The 22,443-nt window shown below is 38.8% G+C and overlaps 1 protein-coding gene across 7 annotated transcripts in view; it reads right to left on the reverse strand.

Annotated features, from left to right (window-relative positions):
* Positions 1–3,974: 3,974 nt before the first annotated feature.
* The window catches only part of ARMC3 (armadillo repeat containing 3), a 90,925-nt gene continuing 72,456 nt past the window's right edge, over positions 3,975–22,443 (reverse strand). For 3 of the 7 annotated variants that reach the window (XM_081143230.1, XM_081143229.1, XM_081143228.1), the window contains 5 exons: positions 19,004–19,105; positions 18,472–18,567; positions 12,277–12,477; positions 10,167–10,329; positions 3,975–5,187 (listed from right to left, as the gene is read on the reverse strand). In XM_081143230.1, the coding sequence (XP_080999356.1) occupies positions 4,978–5,187; positions 10,167–10,329; positions 12,277–12,477; positions 18,472–18,567; positions 19,004–19,105 (772 nt within the window). In that variant the 3' untranslated portion in view covers positions 3,975–4,977. The remainder of the gene's footprint in view (positions 5,188–10,166; positions 10,330–12,276; positions 12,478–18,471; positions 18,568–19,003; positions 19,106–22,443) is intronic. The other 4 variants (XM_081143232.1, XM_081143231.1, XM_081143234.1 and 1 more) reach the window with 2 other exon arrangements.

Below are 22,443 nucleotides of genomic sequence, written 5' to 3' on the forward strand. Positions count from 1 at the left end.
GAATGCTTAGGCCAGGTGCCCAGCGACGAGATTAAGTGCAGGCCTTTCCCTGTCCATACCCTCAAAGTGCTCAACATCCAAAGCAAGGGTTGATGAGGTGACCTGTGAGGCGAATCTGGTTCTCCTCTGGTTTACTAAATAAAGTGTATTATCTAGGTATTATCTGTGGCTGCTTTTGTGCTACAGTAGCAGAGTTGGGTGGTTGCCATAGACACTGTATGGCCAGCAAAGCTTAAAATATTGCCTATCTGGCCCTTTAAGGAAAACATTTGCTGACTTCGCATCTAAAAGAAGAGACAGATACATGAAGAATAAAATATTCCCTCAAAACATGCTAAAGCAGCAGTATGAACAGAACATTATGTGAGCCTCAAAAGGAAAGCTATACACACGCGCACACACACACACACACACACACACACACACACACACACACACTCTGACATACACACATGTACCTCCCCACCTCCCTCCCTGCACACCCACATCTGTCATTCACGTGCATGGTCTCATTTCATCCTCACAGCAGCTTTATTAGGCATATAGATTAGTTCAAACTTAAAACTTTGCCACTTACTAGCTGAGTGGTTTCGGGGTGAGTTACTTAACTTCTCTGTGCCTTTCTTGCTAAACATGAGTAATGCTACCAATACATCACCGGGTCCCAGGAAGGATTAAGCGAAGGCCTCGCCTCTAATACATAGTAAGCAATATGTGAATAGTTGTTATTATTTACCCCCACTTTCCAGAAGAGTAAACTAAAGGACAGAGAGGTTGAGTAATTTTGTCAAGGCCACACAGGCAGAAAAAGGTAGATGCAGAACTTAATCTCAGCTCTAACTCCAAACCTGGGCTTTTTACCAGTTATGATATTGCTTCTCAATAATAAAGGCTTATTGAGTATATAAATACAATCACCACAATAACATTTCTTTACCTTTTCCAACAATTCTTTTTATTTTTTAAATTATAATTTATGGTTTATTTATTGGCAGACCCTAAAGATCTCTTGTGTGAGATCTGAAAGAGTTTTATTTAAATTCACTATATTCACACCCAGTTGGCTGTTCTTTGAAGTCACGACTAGTTTTATTACTAAAATAATTATATTCATAGCTTTAAAAGCAAAGCTTTTGCTAGTGATCTATATAATAATGTTCAAGTAATTTTAAATACAGAATAGTACTTTTAAATACTAAGCTCTAGATAAGTGATTTGGTATGATTGTATTCCTCTAAGAATATACCAAAGTGACGTTTCCCATATGGTTTTCATAAAGTCAGTTTATCTGGCCCTTAGCATTCAGCTGAATTAAAACAAATAAGTACCATCAGTGTGTGGATTGGCTCTACGGGAAAAGCCACCATCTCCTGAAACACCTACATCTTATCTCCAGATTACTCTTTGGCAGAGAAATACTATAGTAATATCTTGCTGAAAAAAAGCTACTATTTAAAGAATTATATGTCAATAAAGAGAAAAGGTCAGTGTCCATTTGATTGTACATATGGTTTTGAGCTTCTTAGAAAAGTATTTTTCATGATGACAATGCTATTTCTTTGACAAGGAAGTAATATTTTCAAAATCTGATGTGTACTCACTTAAAAGTGCAGTGCAAACTGGAATCCTCATCTGTGATACCTGCTCAAAGGCTGGAAGCCTGTGAAAATGATTCTATTTAAAAGTTCATTTATCCATTTAATTAATAGCTATTTTTGAAAGTTAGATATTAATTTTAATGAAATGGTTCCATCTCCAGAAGAGAAACTGTAGCTTTTGATTCTGACAAACTAACAAGTAGCTTTATATAAATTGTTTTGAAATCTCACAGCCATAATAGTTGCCAGTTTCTACAGTTTTTAAGTGACAGTCAGGATTCTAACTCAGCTCTCTGTAGTTCTAGACATTGCCCCACATTAAATATATTTCCTAGATCTAGATCTGATGAAACTAACATGTTATTCCAGCCCAAAGCATGTAATCCCTGAAGGAGATCCTTAGCACTTTCTTGTCCCACTGTAGTGACCAAGGTCATGTGTTCCAGGTAGTGCAGCTACAAATGGAGAGGCTGCTCTCAGCCTGGGTCCTCAAGTGACTGTGTGGAGCAGAACCCCTTCTATGGGCCTGTGTTCAACATGTAATGTTATAAACAGCTTTTATGTTAAGCTACTGAGATCCAAGGATTGTTTATTGCCACTGTATAGATGTTCTGTTCAAATACAATTTTAGCCCTAGCTGGTTTGGCTCAGTAGTTGGAGCGTTGGCCTGTGGACTGAAGGGTCCCAGGTTCAATTCTGGCCAAAGGCAGAATTGGTTGCAGGCTCAGCCCCGGTTGGGGTGCAAGCAACCAATGTGTCTTTCTCATATCGATGTCTCTCTCTGTCTTTCCCTCCGTTTCACTCTCTCTGAAAAACAATGGAAAAAATATCCACAGGTGAGGATTAAAAAAAAAAATCCCAAATACAATTTTATTTGCCTCTTCTCCAAGTGGATCATCTTTGTCATCTTGGATCATCTTCTCCATTAGATCATCTCATTGGTTTATAAAAGCTCTTTGTTTATTAAGGATATGAACATTTTGTTACATAGGCTGCAATTTTTTTCTCCCTGTCTCTAATTTTGCTTACATTTTATTTTGCTGAACAGAAATAATTTTGCTTGTATTTTTCTGAACAGGAATTTAAAAATTTTATATAGCCAAACTTGTCAACCATGTTCTATGGCTTCTAGTTTTTATTTTTTTAATCATAAATAGAAAAGATCTCCACTTTCCAAGATCATAATTTTCTGATTGTCATTTACTGAATAGGCTGTCATTTCCCCATAGGGGAGAAAAGCTATGCCTGGACTTAATAGTTTTCTATTTTTATGTCTGGTTTATACTAACTTATTATTGCTTTTTAATATATGTTCTGATATATGATAAAGCCAATTCCTCTATGTTTTTCTATTTCAAAGTATTATTGGCATTCGTATGTATTCATTCTTCCAGATAAATTTTACAATTTGTCAAGTTCTAGAAAATAAAATGTGTTGGGATTCTATATGAAGTTATACTAAATGTATATATTGCTGAGGTTTCAATGAAGAAAATGGTGTGTATCTTCATTTATTCAGATCTCATTAAAATTTTATGTTTTTTCTTATGTATTTTTTTGTTAAATCTATTTTTAGGTATTTCATATATATATATATATTTTTTTGCTACTGTGAATATGTTTTCTGTTTATACCAGATTGAATTATTGTTAAATTGTATGGCTCTGTACTTAACTGGTAACAATGAATAGATAAACTTTAAAGACCTAAGAATATCATTTAAACTCATTCTTGTTTGATAATTACATAGAACCTAGTTCTATGTAACAGACTATACATAATGTCTCAAAGATGAAAAAAATGTCTCTGGCCTGTACCAGACTAAAAACTGTGGTGTCCACCTGGACCCTCTCCCTCGTCCACTGGGATGTTAGGCCATTGCCCTGTGGAAACTTTCCAGAACTTACTAAGAGGGTATTTTTCAAAGATGGTATTTTCTGTCTTACACTTGTCATCTGTATGAAGCTCCCAAAGAGGGATTCCCTGGTCTTTGCTCCTCCTCTGAAACTGCTTTGTGCTTTTATCTAGTGCCTCTGATTATAAATCACATAACTTAGAGCATTTCCTTCTGCATTGGCTGCCAGAGAGCACAGAATCAAATTTCCACTCACCTCTGACAAATGCATCCGATTCTCATGGATGCATTTGATTCTAAGCTTATTCCTGGCCTTGTCCAACTTTCTTTATTACTCTTATGCCTGTTTGTGTGTTTTGTTTTTTTCATTTATTCTTATATTGTTACATCTTTTATATCTTTGCAATCCACTTTAAATGCCTTCTGGATCAAAACAGACTTGAAAATGCTTATATGAGTTTGTATCCTCCAATCCATGCTAGTTCATGAAATTGCATGATAAATATAATTACCACACTATTTGATATACAGAACTTTATTTTGAAATATAAAGAATAATACGTTCTTTGAAATTACAGATTGGTTCATACACAATAATCTTGGCCTTAATTTCTAAAATCAAACTCACCTTTAAAAACCTTCTAGTAAAATGATTGCACAATCATTACTAGGAAACAAATACTTCATGAGATTCGTCCTATTGCTTATTTTTATCTCTCCTATCATTTGAAATGTGTGTTTGCTCCATTTTGTGCTTAATACTGAAAACAATTTCTCAGCAAAGATTTATTCCATTTCTATATTTCAAAGTTTTCCAGAAAAGAATTTTTAAACTTATATAAATTTAAAATAACATTTTTGTCACCTAGCATTAAAATGTGTAAAAGCAAAACAGAATGGTTTTTAACTGAAGGTATATTTCCAATTTAACATAGATAGGACAAATACAATTTATGGAAATGGTTTTTAGAAATATCTATATTTTAGTGAAGTATATTAAACAGTGTTCTTTGTGAGTTTTTAAAAAAATGTGAACAAAAACATTTTAGGAAGGAATTTGTAAGACTAGAATAGATCTATAAATAGTTAAACTTGAAATAATCTTACTTTATGCAAATGAGAAAGGTGACTGAAGACATTAAAAAGCACTGGATTTATTTAACCAGAGTGTTCTGGGCATGAAGAATGACAGTGATGAGGCCACAAAATCGTCTGGGATCAGCAGCTGAGTGTTTTTACACAGGAGTCCCAAAGGGCAGGGATGCTCCTTGGGAAACAGCGGGGTGGATTAATTTTGACAATAACAAGCTTTTCACGCGGGACAGAAAGCATAATATGATCCAATCAGACCAAACTTTTGCCAAAAGCCTGAAGTCAGAAGCACAGCCATGTTCATCCTAGTGACCTCATTTCGACACAGAATCTTTCTAATACTTTCATTTAAAGAAATACAATTAATGGGTGAACTTTATGGAAAGTCTACAGAGTAAATTTCTTGTTTGAGCCCCTTTCTTGTTTGATAGTTTAGAGAAATCTGTAAAGATCTGCTTCTTTACTTTTTAGCTTCATCAGCCCACCCGGATGGAACATGAGGTCAACGATGTACACTTCAGGAGGGGGGAGGCCCCCAGTCACTCCCTTCTGAGATTCATTCATCAGCTTAACCTCGTTCCAAGCTCTGCCATACTCCCCTCGGACCAGAGAGCAGCCGACGCCAATTTTATCAGCCAGAGCCTGAGGGAGAAAACACAAGATCAACCAAGAGTGAGGAGGGAGAAGGGTGGAGAAAAATTCTTAGTTGTAAGACCCACCTTGGTTGGAGGTGAAATATACAACTCTTGCAAAGAAGTGCTTAGAGAGGAGGCTGAAAAAAATGTGGAATATTGTGATAGGAGCCAATAAAATGTGATAAGTTCCCTTGTTCTTCAAGATCCTGTAGATTTAAAATCTCTGTGTAAGTCCTGCTGGGAAGTGACATTTTTCAGGCAGTTACACTGCATTGTATCAGTACAAGATTGATAATGTCATTGGAGAAAAGCTATTCCACAGGCTTTCAGCACTAGTGCATCTATCAATCTTTCCATGCTCCTAGGCTGCTCTCTGGGTGTGAATCACAATGGGATTGAATGGAGGGACCAAATGGGTGGGGACCTGTTTCTAGCCAATTTATTCTGTGTGATGTATGTAGACAGATGCTGTGGAGCAGGAAGCAAATTATGAGTGGTTGGTCCTTCTTGGGCTGCCTGCTGCCACCTCCTCAGGGTTTGCTTATGTTTTGGGGGAGTTGTCTCTTCAATTTGTCTGGATGTTCAGGTTATTTTTAAAAAATGCCCTTGAAATAGTCTAGAAACTTGTTAGCCATATTACAGTGGATAGGAGAGCTGGCTGAGACTGCATGGGTTTGAATTTCAGCTCAGCCACTTACTAGTTGTTGTCACCTCAAGCAAATGACTCAGCCTCTGTGTGCTTCCATTTCTTCACCTGTGAAACAGCAGTCTGACTACTCTCTTCATAGGTGGTTATGTAGGTGAAGTGAATTAATACCTTTCAGGTGCTGAGAGCCGTGAATGCTGGCACAGAGTGAGTACTCAGTAAGTGTTCCTAGTACTAGAAGGAAAGACTTGTGTTGTTTCAACAATCTCTACATTCATTTATTAATGTAATTTATCTGAATGTATAGTGCTCTGTGGTATTGTGATTTCTATCTAGTAAGAAATATATTTTGGTCTTCATTAGGGTTTCTGGCACAGAGCTTCTAAAACCCTGGGAATTTTCCTAAGTGATGAGAATCATAAAGGTGTCTTTTGCTATGATAATGAGGTGACTTTGGGACGCACCTGGGGATGGGGGCTGGTTGCCAAGAGAATCGAGCACATGATTTGAGGTTTGGAACTTTCAGTCTTACTCCCCCCTCCCCTTATCTCTAAGGAGAGAAGAGGGACTGGAAGTTGAATGATCAATGGCCAATGATTTATTTAATCAATCATTCCTATGTAATGAAGCCTCCACAAAAAACCAAAAGGACAGGGTTTGGAGAGCTTCTGGGTTGGGGAACAGGTAGAGATCAGTGTAGTGGCCTTCCAGAGGAGGGCATGGGCGCTCCACACCCTCTCCCCATACCTTAACCTATATTCTTTTCTCCATTTGGCTGTTCCTAAGTTACACTCTTTTGTAATAAAATGGTAATCTGGTAAGTAAAATGTTTCTCTGAGTTCTGTGAGCAGCTCTTGCAAATTAATCAAACCCACGGATGGGGTTGTTGGAACTTCCAGCCTATAGCTGGTTGGTCAGAAGCACAGGCAATTCCCTTGGCTTGTGCCTGGCATCTGAAGGGGGGTAGGGAGCAGTCTTGTAAGACTGAGTCTTTATCCTGCAGGATTTGGCACTAGTTCCAGGTAGACGGTGTCAGAATTCAGGTGACTTGTAGGACTAGCTGTTGTTGAACTGCTTAGACGCTGGAATGCCCTCTGTCTTGTGTTGGATTAGAACTAGAATAATTTTACACTCAGAGTCTAGTGGGGTTGAAAGGCAAAAATAAACATAATTATCACTTACAAACTAACTTTTACTGATCTCTTACTCCATTCCAAGGCACTTTAAATCACCAAAGCAACCCTGTGAAATAGATACTATTGTATTTCTCACTTTATAGAGAGTAAAACAGAGCACAGATAATTTTCCCAAGGTCACAGCAGGTGGTGACTTAATGTGAGAGCCAGGGAATCTGTTTCAAGAGTCTGGTTTCTTAACCTCAGAATAATATTTCCTCCAGCTGAGATGAATCTGAAAGTTTCTATTTTCCTTGTGAAGTGAGAAACAAGGTTATTGCATAGAGGGAGAGGTAGGTAGAGAGATGGAAAGGCTTAGAAAGAAGGTCAGATGTGGGGCACAGTTGCTGAGGAAAATAGGAGAAGCCTGTGACTAGGAGCTGGAAAAGGGTGGCCAGGTTCCCCACATGTCCACACACGTTGGACATCCTGAATCAGCTATGACACTCCCCACTGTAATTTTCTGCAGCCTAAGTGTCATTAGTGGAAAGGACAGGCAATCAGATTGGTGGGCTGGTCAGGCAGTGGGGTGAAAAGATGGGGAGCAAAAAGTTGAGGGAAATTAGTGAGCAAATTATAAAGTCGGTGGACAGTTCATCCAGGCTGCCAAGGAGGCAAAAAGTAATAACAAAAAAAAAGAGCCAAACAACTGGAAGAAAATGAAAAACAAATAATATATGTAAGAGGAGTGAAAGATTTAGGAGGGGTGGAAGGAAAAGAGACTTTGTCAGTGAGTTAAGTTAGTGTTCAGGATTTCAGCAGTGGGCAAGGCCTGGGTAATTAAGTGCATGACTCAGTTGAGGCACGAGGATAAAGAATTCAGTTTGGCATAATGTGATAGACTGAATATTTGTCCCTACCCCCCAATTCATATGTTGAAGCTGTAACCCAATGTGATGGTATTTGGAGGTGGAGCCTTTAGGAGGTAATTAGGTTCAAATGAGGTCATAGGGGTGGAGTTCCCATGATGGGATTAGTGCCCTTATAAAAGGAGGAAGACTCGAGCACTCCTCTCTCTCTCTCTCTCTCTGGGCAAATGATTATACAGTAATGGCTGATGCAAACCAGGAGGTGGGCCCTCATCAGGCACTGAATCTCCTGGCACCTTGATATTGGATTTCTCAGCCTACAGAACTATGAGAAATTATGTTTATTGTTTAGGGCAGCCAGTCTATGGTATTCTGTTACAGAAGCCCAGGCAGACTAATACAGTGCCTATGAGACACTTAAGTGCATCTAGCTAGAGGGTAAAGAGATACATGGATCTGGAATCAGGAGAGATTTGTGGGACAGAGGAAAGGAACTGGAAACTTTAGGCACATAGGTGTATTTAAGGCCACATGAGAGGATGACCTCACCTTGTGAAGCACATAAAGGGAAAGAAAAGAACAGCCTGCTTCAGAACCTTGCAGGACCCCAACATTTAAGGGTGGAGGAAAAGAGGTCTCCAAAGGTGACTGAGATGGAGTAGTAAGAGAGGACAAGTTACTAAGGAGAATGGTGTCAAAGAAAGAGAATGATTTATGATAAATTCTTTGATATACCCAGTAAGACAGACAATAGGTAACTATAATTCTTATTGAAAGGAAGCAAAAGCCAGACTGCAGTGAGTTGAGAAAAATGAGACGTATACCAAGGGGGGACAAGGCATTGAGATGACTCAGAATTTTAACCAGGAATGAGAACTGTCTATAGGTAGAAGCATTATGATAGGTTTTGATTCAGATGGGCATGGGTTCAAATTCCAGTTGTACCTCTGGTTGACCTCAGGTACATTTCTTCTCTAAATATCTGTTTTCTTATTTCTAAAACAACGAGTCACTTCACCTTGGCATTTTTGAGACTCTTCACACTTATATTTATCAAGGGCCTGGCATGTAGCTCAAAATGATGGTGGTCATGATAATAGGAGCTACTGTGGTGGTTGTAGATATTATGAGAAAAGAAAATACACTTATTCTTTAAGTATTGTATATTTAATTTTAGATTTTAAAAGAGAAACAGCTAATAGAAAGAGGGTAAAGAGAGGAGAGAAGAACTGATAGAGCAAGAAATCCAGGGAATTAGGAAAGACTGACATCTAGATTATAAACAGAATGAGCTATGAAGTAGAGGCAAGATACACGTGGTTGCAACAAGGCTGATAGGTATTTGGGAGAGGATAAGAATTTTATACATTCAGTCTGTAGTTTAGAAACCATTTTCTTAGCTCCTATTATATTAGAGACAATGGAGAAAAACAAAGATCACCCTCCCCTTAAGCCTGGTCCTTTTTTAGTGTCCCTCACTTCAATGGACAATGCCATCCTTACCAGCTGCCTTGCTTAGAACCTAGAAATCATTTTGTTGTTCTCCTGGAATCTCTCACACCTAAACAGTCACCAACTCCTTTCAGTTTTCTCTCTCAAATCTCCCTCTAAATTCACCCCTTCTTTCACATCCTGGACTGTGTTTATAGGTCACCCATACTTCTTGCTCCAGTAACCTTCCAGCTGGTTTTCCTGTCTCTAGTCTTGCCCCTGCTCTAATCCATTCCCCATTCTGTTGCCTGAAGGGTCTTTGGAAATCATGTTCCCCATTCATTTCCCCTTAACAGCTTTCATTGGCTACTCACATGGTGCTTTATGATCTGGTCCTTTAGCCTCAGCCAGACTATGTAAAATAGTTTGTCTTTCTTCATCCAGACAAACTATTCTGCATCTTTCAAATGGCCCATTGACTCATACCCGTTATTTTGTATAAAATGTTTGCTTTGTTTAAAATACTCGTTTTCCTTCCTTACCTGTCGAAATCCTATGTTGCCTATAATATATCATTTTCTCTCTTGAAAGTCTCCCTGACACCACCTTAGAACTCACAAGTCTGGCTTCGGTACCCCTTGCATACAGGAGCTGTGACTTTAGTGTCTACGTATTCCCAGACCCTAGAAGAGGTCTTGGCCCTTAGTTGGTATATGATAAATGCTAAATGAATATGCTTTTAGAAGTCTGCAACTATTTATGTACCTGTGTGTATGTATGTACATATACATATATATCTCAAATGTAAGTAAATCTAAGTGATAGGATTAATATTATCCAGTTAAATATTAGCAGCTGGCTCACTCCATTATGATCAAGAAAACATTTTTACCTAATGGTAAATGAGGCAAAACATCTTAAATACCTTGAAAAGCAAAGCTCGATGGTAAAAGATTCCTTTTTTGATTTGTCCTATTGGAACAACATTGGACTTAAGTTGAAATTTTAGTTCACTTATATGAAGTTCCCAGCTGAAATCCTGTAGTTTCTCTTTTGGAATTTTACCGCCCATTTTTTCTGCCACATACCTGTGTCAATTATATTGAGATCAAATCAATTAAGCTTAATATTCACTTTGGACACTTTGAGTATAACTATAAGTATAATTATATGTATAAAAACTATATTCCCTCTGATTTGGTTGTTTGCTTTACTTTTAAAAATGTACTTACTATTATTAGGTTAACATTCTGCTTACTATATTCAAAGTATCACATATAAACTGAAATTCTAACAATTTCATTCAACACATGGAAAGAAATGAATGCTAATTTTCCCAGTACTTACAACAAGATACAGATAAGTATCACTAAATTTGTCTCAATGCAGTTTTAAAATTTTATCCTACTCTTGAAAAGTATTTGTAAATGTTTCAATCCAAGGCATTGTAATAACATGTGGTCCTTCTTTTAAGAAATTTAAACTCAGAGCCAGGACAAACACATAGAAATTTTCCCATTAGATCCCCAAATATTTTCAAATTTTATAATGTCTTTCTTTTAAATTTAATTATTTTTTAAATTTAGAGAAAGATGTGGTGTTTACACAACACTGAAGTTAGAGGAGAGAGGAAGGGGCACAAAGGGAAATAAATACTGTAACAGCTGAAGAGGTGGGATGGATGTGGTATATTTTGCCTGTGGATTTCTCTTAATATTAGGCTCTCACTTAAGTAGTCCATGAATGCACCTGCAAAAATTCTCTGTAGAGTAAGGCTACTACATCTTGGAATAAAGGCAGAATTGCATATTTTAAAGAAATAATTTTCCCTTGTTGTATGTGAACTGAGCAAAGAACAAAGGCAAAAAACAAGAGAAAGAATTGGGAGAAAGCTACTGACCTGACCCACGGTCCCACCTGGCCAGGTGCAATGTAACGTAGGCTTGCGGAAAGCCTGAGAAATCTCTGTGTCTCTATCTTCGCGTGGGCTCAGGTTAAAAAAACAATTATTTGGGAATGATGCAAAGTATTCCTGATAGGAACAAGGCATGAGGAAACTTGACAAATGTTGAAGAGAGCTAAACCAGAGCTCTGCTTGAGCCATCATTTCTCAAGGATATCAGGAAAACTTCCTTAGCCAAAAACGTTCCCTTCCAGGGCTGGCTGATAAGAAGTCAGTGATCTGGCACCTGTGTTTCTTGCAGTTGTCACATCCAGGCTTGATGACTGCCGCTCACTTCTACTTGGAGTAGACATGAGCTCCCATGGAGACCTCAGCTGCTGCACAATCCAGTAGCTCACCTATCGGTGGGTGTCAGTCGAGAAGGATAACTATCCTCCGCTTCTGGCGATTCCTAATCCCTACGGCTACCAAGTTAGGTTCTCAGCTTCTCTTAGTGGAACCAGATTAAACACTCCAATTTAGAAGGTAACTTGACTGGGTTATGCAGAGCGCTGAGCCTGCCCAAACATTTTAGAATACTCACACTCCCCCTTTAGAGCAATGTGAAATAGATAATATAAAAATAGGGGATGGTTCTTGTATTAGAAAATGACCTGTGGGTTTATAAATAATTACAATAGAATTTCTTTAAGTTGTGAGCACCCCATATACCCAAGGAATGATTTAATTTTCAAAATTTTGATTCATTCATAACTCCTTCAAAATCACATTGAAAGATGCTTTTCATGGTTTAGCTGAAAAAAATGACAGGCACTTTTGGCCTGTTTTTAGTTTTATTTTATTTATTTATTTATTTTAGTAAAGCACGGACAGCATGTACACAGACATTTTTCTTTAAGTAATTTCCAGTTACTAGTTCTGATTCTTGGCAGAAATCTGGTCTAAAATAGAAATTGAGAATTCCCTCCCCCCCCCCCAATTCATTGTAGTTCTGGCTTCAGAGTCAGAGGTAGGGAGCTATAAAGTTCAATTTCATTATGGTGTCGTTATACAAAAATTGGCTAAAAAAATGCAAACCACTAAAATAAAAAATATTTTTCCAGAATTGTATATGCACATACAGACCACTTACTTTGCAAGAGCCTCAATCTGCTCCCTTATGTTGGTTATGGGGAGTATTGACTTGGTCACTTCATACACATACACACAGAAGTCGGGGTCGGAGGGCGGGGCCCACTCTTTGTCGGAGCTGCCTTCTCCGGCCCCTTTTAGCACAGCCGTAACCTCTTCCTCCTCCTTCAGTTTCTCCTCTTCTTTTTTACCTCTGCTTTTCCTTGAAGGGTAAGCAGCAAACAATCAAAATCACAAAATGAATAAGCACTAACTGTACTCTGAGTTCATCTGAAGAACATCCCAGAAATACGGTGTTTATACCTCAGCGAACACTCCGTATAGCTGTCAAATTTTCGATGACAATGATAGAGTTTTAGAGTGTCTATATTTTGCAGGAGAAATTAATTTCAAGAGAACACTACACACACACACACACACACACATTATGAAAATCGTCTATTGGTCTTCTGCACAACTGCACAGCAAGCTGTCTGGCCCATTATAAGTATGCAATAAAGATTTATTGAATTGAATAAAACTAGGTTGCCTTCTCAGGGAGTTTATGCCAATTTTATATCATCTCTTGCTTCAGTTGACACCTTCTGAAGGAAGAATGTGGATCACAATTTTTAAGAAAAAATATTCAAAACATAGAAAAAAGCAAAACAAAACCAGGATGGTATGGAATTCATGTCATGCAGCGACAAAGACTCACCAAAAGTTTATCTGGGGAAATGCACTTAGTTCTTTTTTTTAATTGAATTTATTGAGGTGACATTGGTTAATAAAACCATACAGGTTTCAAGTGTACAACTCAATAAAACATCATCTGCACAATCCACCGTGCCCCCCTCACCCAAAGTAAAAGTCTCTTTCTGTCCCCATTTATCCCTCCTTTGCTCACTTCTACTCCCTCATCCCAGTGAAATGTATTTAGTTCTGTACTTAGGAAAAATGGAATATATTTAGTAAACAGTGAAGATATTGTTCAATTAAAAGATACTATTAATTAACAGTTCCAGACTTAGAGAAGTTACTAGTTATCACATAGATTTTAGTAAAGATGCAAATTATTTCTGTCTGGTGGAAAAGATACTCCCAATAGCTTTTTAAAGACTCTGAAAAGTAATTAATAGCAGAAAGATCAGAGAAGACACTGAATTACTACTGAACTGTTGGTGAGTCTAATTTTTTTTCTGTCCATTGTTCTACAAGTTGAACTAAGCATAGCCCCAAATCTGAAACTGGGCATCAGCACAGGCAGCAAAAGCTCAAGGAGAAGCCTGTTTGAGAAACAGGAAAGAGAGAGTGGAGTGGGAAAAGGCCATTTCCCCTTATTTTCCTCTGTTCTCTTGTGCTCCACTCCCTAAGGAATCCTGTGACAGAGGTGGCAGTGGTGTCATCAGGGTCGCTAAGACTCAATGACCTTAGATCCATTTAGTCTTTCTGCTGTTTGGCTGTAGATATGGATGCAGTCATGGCAAGAGTATATTAGGGCAGAGTATATAAAGTTTTCTGCTTGAGGACCAAAAGGGGAGCCCTAATGAACCAGAAAAGATAAATGAGATTATGGAGAGGAAGGAACTCAGGAAAACAGCCATATATATTTGTTTATGGATTCCTAGGCTTACTCTCAAGCTGTTGTGTGCATAGTTCTGACCCCAAAAACCACCTTCATAGGTATTGAAGATGGAACTATGGGAGAGACGACCACCCAAGACCCAAACTTGACACTAGTTGGCACACATACAGAACTGATCCAAACAGTACTGCAAAACCTTTGAACATGGGACTGACAGTGGAATGACAACTCACAGATCACTGGTTGGAATTTGAAGACTGAGAGCAACTGGGTCAATTATCTGCTAGTACACACAGTAACAAAGGAACATTCTTCTTAGAATGTATATAAGACCCATAAATAACTGCAGCACTCATAACATGATATTACAATCTAATTACTCAGCATACAAAGAACCAGGAAAACCTCAACTCGTATGAGAAGACAATCAATAGACATCAATGCCAAGGTGACACAGATGTAAATGCTGTAATTAGTAACAAGCACTCTTGAAATGAATAGAGTTTGAAAATTTTAGAAAGAAATAGGAGATATAAAAATAGAATTTCGGAGCTGAAGATATAATACCAAAACTTAGAAAAATACAATTTTCTCAATGGCTTTAATAGAATAGAGATAACAGAAGAAATAAGCCATAAATTTGAAGATAGATTGATAAAAATTATCCAATCTGAACAACACAAAGAACAGAAGATTGAAACAACAACTGCCAGAGTCTCAGGGACTTGTTGTGCAATAAAAAAAGATCCAATATTGGTGTCATTAAATACCCAGAAGAAGAGGAGAAAGATGAAGTATCAAAAAGAATGAATAATTAGGACTGAGATGGCTTCCTTAATTTGGTTAAAAATATAAATCTACATAGTCAACAATTTTAGTAAATATCAATAAGATAAACCCAAAGAATTTCACTTCCAGACACACGAAAGTAAAGCTATCAAAAACTAAAGACAAAGCAGATGATACAATTGTCTATGTAGAAAATCCCAAGGAATCTACACACACACAAAAAGAAAAGAAAGAAAATTTAAAAACTCACAAAAAAATTCCTAGAACAAGTGAGTTTGTCAAGGTTTCAAGATATAAGGACAACATACAAAAATTGTGTTTCTATAGAGTAGCAACAAACATGTGAAAAACAAAAAAGTTTTGGAGCACTTACAATTGCTCCAAGAGAGTTAAATCCTTAGGGATAAACTTGGCAAAATATGTAAAGAATCTGAGTACAGAATATTTAAAATGCTGTGAAAAGCAATCAAAGAAGCCCTAAATAAAGGATAGGACATAGTGTTCATAGATTTAAAGATGTAACATATGAAAGATGTAAATTCTCTCCAAACTAATCGCTAGGTTTTATATAACTCCTATCAAATCCACGCAGAGTTTTTTGTAGACATAAAAAATATCTTATTCTAAAATTCATACAGGAAGGCACAGCATAGCTAAATCAATTCTGACAAAGAAGAATAAAGTAGGAAGAACCTTCCTACCTGATATCAAAGCTTACTATACGGCTACAGTGATCCAGACAGAGCGATCCTGGTGGAGAGACAGGCACACTGATTAATGCAACAGAACAGAAGACCCAGAAGTAGACCCACTAATAAGCTCAACTGATTTTTAACAAAGGTACAAAAACAATTCAATGAAAGAAGGATAGCCTTTTCAACAAACGGTGCTGAAGCAAATTAAACGTGAAAGATCCATGTGGTGATAGAAATGTTTATTATCTTTTTGTTTTGTTTTTGTTAATTCTCACCTGAGGATATTTTTTCCACTGATTTTTTGAGAGAATGGAAGGGTGGAGGGAGAGAGAGACAGAGAAACATTGATGTGTTGCTTCTCGCTCATGCTCCAATCAGGCCGGAACTGAACCTGCACAACCCAGGCACGTACCCTTGACCGGGAATCAAACCCAAGACCCTTCAATGTGAGGGCCGACGCTCTAACCACTGAGCAACACCAGCCAGGGCAAAATGTTCATTATCTTAATTGTAGTCATAGACACATGAACTTACAGATGTGATAAAATTGTATAGAACTAAACATATACACTCTCTCTCTTTTTCTCTCCCTCTCTCTCTCTCTCACACACACACTCACACACACACACATACACACACACACACACACGTTGGAAATAAAACTGGGGAAACCTGAATAAAATCATAGGATTGTGTCAATCTAAGATACAATGTAATATAAAATCTCTAAGCAAAATTTAATATTTCTCAGCTGTATCTTCTTAACCCATTTCTTTTCTGTAAAATAAATAAACTGAACATATTCACATACATAGTAAGATTTTTGTAAATTAAGAACCAACACTAGGAAGGTCAATTAGAATGGTAGAAAGCATAGATAGGTTTATTTGCTTTCTAAAATTACAGGATAAGTTTATGAGATTGGAGAGTTCGACCCTGTGATTACGCAGAACCACCTGTAAAACAAAGAGGTATACTTCTCACTGGGTGTGCTGCCTGAAGCGTAAGAAAAATCACTTGGCATGTAGAAGATGTTACCATCAGAGAGAGCCATCCCACTGAGTGATTAAAAATAGGTAATTTACCCAAACTCCTGTACTGTCCTTGACTGCTGCTAAAAAATAGAATCATTTCATTTGGACTACTTTCCCACAAAGGCTGCCAAGTTGTGTTAATAAGGGCTTCACTGCCTACATGAATTGCATTTCTAAATAAATACAGAAGCAATCACCTGGAAATTACAAAATTAATTCCTATAAAGTTCTCAGAAAGAACATCAATTTATGATGAAAGATAGCAGAATTTTTACCTTTCTTGCAGAGACCTTAGCAAACCTACCTCAGAAAACAGAGATTTACTGTGTGGATCCAAAACAATTAGGATATTTTCTATTTTCATAAGAGAATGCATAGGCAGGTAGGTAAGTAGAGAGCAATATTTGGCCCCAAATTGTGTACTGACATTTTCAAAGTTTAATCACTTGCTCTTTTTTGTTATCATCAACTAGTTGAATATATAAACTATAGGACAAGGCTGGAAGGAGAAATGAATCCAACCCATTTGGGGTTTTTATTTAAGTAGAAAGATTTTGGTATGTGGAAAAATAATCATAATACCAGGCAGCATTCAATGAATTCCATTTGAGTGAAAAAATAAGAAATCTATTCCATTGGGTGTCCTGTTTCTACCCAGTCTATTCTACCAAGTGAAGATACAATTTATTTTGGGATTAGGAGAATATATATTCTCTATATATTTTTTATATAGAGAGAGTGTGTATGTGTGTGTGGTTTATTTTGTTTGTTGTCTGTCTCCCCACTAGCATGTAAGTTCTATGAAGACAGGAGTTTTTGTTCACTGCTCTATTTCCCACATTGGAACAATTCCTGGAATCTAGTAGATGATCTGTTAATTTATTTTTTCCATTTTACTGATTAGGGAACTCATGCAAGGAAAAGGTAACTTATTTGCTCAAGACACATAATTTATAAATGTGGATCATGTCAAAAATAACCATTTCCTACAAAAGTTCAGATTTTTATCTTGAACAAATGTGAACGCCTACATATGAAAACTAAGCACGGTGCTAAATACTGGGGATGAAAAGAGAAATTATTCAAATCAGAACATGTTCTTGTCCTCAAGGAGCTCTCAGTCCAGTAGAGGAGAAGCAAAGAGGCCCCTAGAGGAGGAAAAGGGAGGGGGAGGGCAAAAGTTGTCAGGGCTGGAACCACAGTGGCAGGTTAGAGGCAGAGATCAGAAAAATGAGCAACAGAGACCGACAATAAAAACAAAGTCAGAAATAGAACACAAACAGCTCTGAGGTCTGAGGAAAAGAACAAGCCATGCTCACACCTTAGGGACCTGAGGGGACAGTCTCAGTTTAGAAAAGAGATGGTCCATATTAGGCCAAACAGACTCCAATACCACAATGCTTGTGAGGGCTGAAGTGGAAAATAACCGAAGAGTCACGGAGTGTGTGGCAAGAGGTCCAGAGGGTTTTTGAAGAGTCCAGGAAAGTGCTCACAAGAGAAATGATATATTAATATTAAAAAATATGTAGACAGATATAAAGTATGTTTAAATATGCCAGGCCTAAAAAGCACAAAACCACATTCAACATATTTCAACCAAATGAGATGTTGGTCCTGTTTCCCTTGTTTCCCTCTCCCTCTCCGAGCTACCTTCACTACCTCCGGGATCAGAGATGGGTGACCAGGTGGGCGGGGTGGGGATGCACAAAGCAGGGGGAGAGAGAGAACTCCCTTTAGCCAGTGTGACCGGGGCGTGCAAAGTTCATTTTAAGTTGGATACTACACAGGGTTGGGCTTTTAAATGACTGACTAGAGACTGCTTCCACTGTCATTTTTTAATTAAAGTGACTGTACGACTTCATAATGATCAAAGTGACTTGAGATCTCACCCAGGGGCAGGAGAAGAAATCCCTCTGGGTAAGTTTGAGAGACAGCAGGAGACAAAAATAAAGTTAATTTTAATTACATTTCATGAGTCCGGCTTAGTTCAACATACTGATTCCATAAGAAAAGCTTCCCATTTAAAAGCCACCCCCTCCTTTCACCAACTGTGTTGGGTAATTAAAACTTGACCTGGTTACAATTAGGGGAAGAATAAACACCACATTTCTTACCTTGATCCCTTTTCTTTCGTGGCGCTTTTGCTAAGAGCGGTATTTCGTCCAGAAGTAGGTTCTGATTTATCTTCTGTGGGAGATCCAAATCCAGCACTAAAATAATAAATTTTCTTGTCATTTGTAAAAAAACAGGATCAATTTCAATCATATGGAAAATAACAATACATTTGAAGGCATTTAATAATTTGTATGGCATTTTCACTTCCCTTATGTTTTGATTCCTTTCACCATTACAAAGCAGGGCACCAGGCATTATTCCATCTACAGATAAAGAAACTAAGCTTGCTCACAGACACTAAATCATGTGCTCCAGGCCTCACTGTAGGCTCTCAGCAGGCAGAATGTCAAACCAGGTTTCCTGCCTCCTTTTCCAGAGATCCTTTCCCTAGCAACTTAAAAAACCAATTATGAAATTATATTACTATAAGAAGAATCTAAGAATGGTTCACCAAAATCTAAAATCTAATTCTTTTTACTCCCACAGTAAGAGGAGAATTATTTGAGTGCAGGTAAAAGATCATTTTCTTACCTAGCCTTTTCTTTACTTGATCTTCTTAAAGAAGATGAAGAAGAAATACTTCGCCCATAACCGACCTCTGAGGATTTATCTTCTGTAGATGGAGGTGGAGAACTAAAATTTTACATATTTGAAATTATGGACAAATTAAAATAATTTGCTCATCAGTACTGGCTTTGTCCTACAAAACAGATTTTTTTCCCCCTGGAAATCATATTTGGAGCTGACTCTTAACAGTGACATTAATTTAAAAGCATAAAGAAGGTGAAACAAGATGGTGCGTAGGTAACAGCTGCACCCGCCGCCTCCCGCAGCCACATCAAAATTACAACTAAAATACAGAACCACCATCCCTCAGAACCTCCTGAGATCTGGCTGCACAGAAGCCCCACAACCAGGGAACTGAGGCAGCACCAAGACCCGTAGGAGGGGCGAAGACATGGACAGAATGGGGCTGAATCGCAGAGACGCAGCCGCGGGCCCACACCCGGTGCCGCGGGTTAAACCCAGGAGGGAATCTCGGCGGTGGAGGTTTCCCGGAGGAGTGAGGGTCCCAGCCCCACAGCAGGCCACCAGCCCAGGGCTCCATGGCCAGGAATAGACGCCCCCACAACTTCGGGTTGTGAAAACCAATTGGGACTGTGGCTGAGGGTCGCGAGAGCCCCAGCAGCTCCTCTTAAAGGGCCCGCACATGGATCACTCAGACGCGCTCCCTCTGAGCCCAGGGCCGGGCAGCAGCCTGAAAGGACCTGGGATATTTGGGGAGGAACTAACCTGCCTGAAATTGGGGCGAGAGCTGGAGGGGCAGCTTCCTCCCAGGCAGAAGAGCTGCAGAGGCCACTGCTCCTTTGACAAGTCCTCCCCACACACAGCCGGCAGGCAGGTGCCATATTTGAATCGCCAGCACCTGACTCACGCCTTTGGCCCCGCCCTGTGATCCTGGAGGCCCCGCCCCTTTCTATCTGCAAGCTCATCCAGGCCATTTCCAGTGGCTTTTCTGTGTAAGTGGCCTCTCAAACCTTATGCTTAGGACTTTCCTAAAATCTCTCAAACAAGCAGCAGAGGGCCCCATAGGGCTTGATAAGCAGCCCCAGGCCTGGCACTAGTGGCAGCCTGCATTGGTTCACAGCTTGGCCTCTCCTGGACACCTCTAATCCCAGCACAAGGAGCAGCCAACTACAGTTTGCTGTGTAGCTCATGCTGGGTGGCCCTGGGCAAGGCACTAGCACAGGCTGACTTTGCACCTCCAGGGAGGCCCCAGAGACAGTGCACCTGGTGATCAGACTCAACCACGCTGGATTACAACCCTACCACATCCACGAGTGACACACTCAAGGGGCGCACTTGGTGAACATCAAAGCTCCACTGAAGTAAATCCTGCTCCATAGGAGTGTCTCCAACACAGCAGCTCTTTGGCTCTGTAGTTGTACCTGGTCCTCACAGCTGATTGGTCTGCGGGTCAATTCTTCCCAGTGACGCCAACAGCAACCAAGGCTCAACTACAACAGGACAGTGCACAGAGCCCACAGAGGGGAGCATCTAGAAGGCCCAGCTCAGGTGACTGGGGAGGCTGAGCCACTGGACCCTACAGGACACCTACTATACAAAGCCACTCTACAAATTCCAGGAGACATAGCAGCTCTACCTAACACATAGAAACAAACACCTAGAAGCAGCCAAAATGTGGAGGCAAAGAAACATGTCACAAAGGAAAGCTCAGAAGAAATCTCCAGAAAAGGAACTAAATAAAATAGAATCAAGCAAGCTAACAAATACAGAGTTCAGAATTTTGTTTATAAGGATGCTCAAAGATATTAGTAAGACTATTATGAAAACAAGTGAGACCTTCGATGACCTAATAAAATACCTATCAGAAATGAAGGCTACATGAACTGAAATGAATAATAATTTATAGGGAATCAACAGTAGAGTAGAGGACACTGAGAGTCAAATCAGCAATTTGGAACATGAGGAAACAAAAAGCACCCAACCAGATGAGAAAAAAGAAAAAAGAATCCAGAAATATGAAGATAGTATAAGGAGCATCTGGGACAACTTCAAGCAGCCCAACATTCGTATTATTGGAGTGCCAGAAGAAGAAAGAGAGCAAGAAATTGAAAACCTATTTGAAAAAATAATTACAGAAAACTTCCCCTACCTGGGGAAAGAAATAGACTTACAAGTCCAGGAAGCACAGAGGGTCCCAAACAAGAGGAACCCAAAGAGGCCCACAGCAAGACACATCATAATTAAACTGCCAAAGGTTAAAGACAAAGAGAGAATGTTAAAAGCACCAAGAGAAAAGCAGTTAGTTACCTACAAGGGAGCACCCATACGACTGTCAGCTGATTTCTCAACAGAAACCTTGCAGGCCAGAAGGGACTGGCAAGAAATATTCAAAGTGATGAAAAGCAAGAACCTACAACCAAGATTACTCTACCCAACAAAGCTATCATTTAGAATTGAAGGTCAGATAAAGAGCTTCTCAGACAAGGAGAAATCAAAGGAGTTGATCCCCACCAGACCAGCACTACAGGGAATGTTGAAGGGTCTTCTTTAAGAAGAAGCTAATGAACAAAAGAATCTAACAAACTAAGTGGTACCAGAGACATTGATGCATCCAACAGATGATCATATTTCAGAGGGAATAGGGAAGGGGGGTGGAGGGTGGGAGGAGATAGACCAAAGAAGTTATATGCATATGTGCATAACCCATGGACACAGACAATGACAGGGTAAAGGCCTGGGGAGGGGGTAGGAACAAGGTGGAGGGAGTCAACTGGGGGGGAAAAATGGGACACCTGTAGTGCTTTCAACAATAAAGATAAATTTTTAAAAATAAAAAATAAAAGCATAAAGAAGAAGTTAAGATAAGACAAGAAATATTATAAAGCTTTCCATGAGCTAGAATAGGAAATATTTTTATAAAATGTGTCACATAAAATGTATTATATAGATATATGCAACTATTTAAAGAAGAATGATGCTTTAGTTTCTAACTCTCCTATTTTATATATATATGTGTGAAGCATTGTGCAGTAGTTATTTTACATATATATAAAACATTATTTTATATATATATATACACATTGTGCAGTATTTGGACACCTGCATTCAGTTGTGGAGAGTTGTAAACATCATTCATTTTGGTTTGCTCCGAATTATACTTTCTTCAATTACTTCACGTTACCAGAAAAGTAAGAAGCCCTGACTGCTGAAATATATATGGAATTGACTGGTAACATGGAGTCAAAGGAAAAACCATGGTGGTATTCCATGGACTTTACTATGTCAGGCTATGAGTTTATGGATCAGTGTTTTATTTTCATGGTGGTGCTTGATATACAAGGGACAGAAAAGATACCATACTGGGAACCTTTACATATTCTCATGATGATGGACAAGCAAAAAAAGTAAGTGCTTCCCCAAACCACTGCTTCCCCATAGACTCA

The sequence above is a fragment of the Miniopterus schreibersii genome (genome assembly GCF_964146895.1).
Source record: "Miniopterus schreibersii genome assembly, chromosome: 1".
Lineage (NCBI taxonomy): Eukaryota > Metazoa > Chordata > Mammalia > Chiroptera > Miniopteridae > Miniopterus > Miniopterus schreibersii.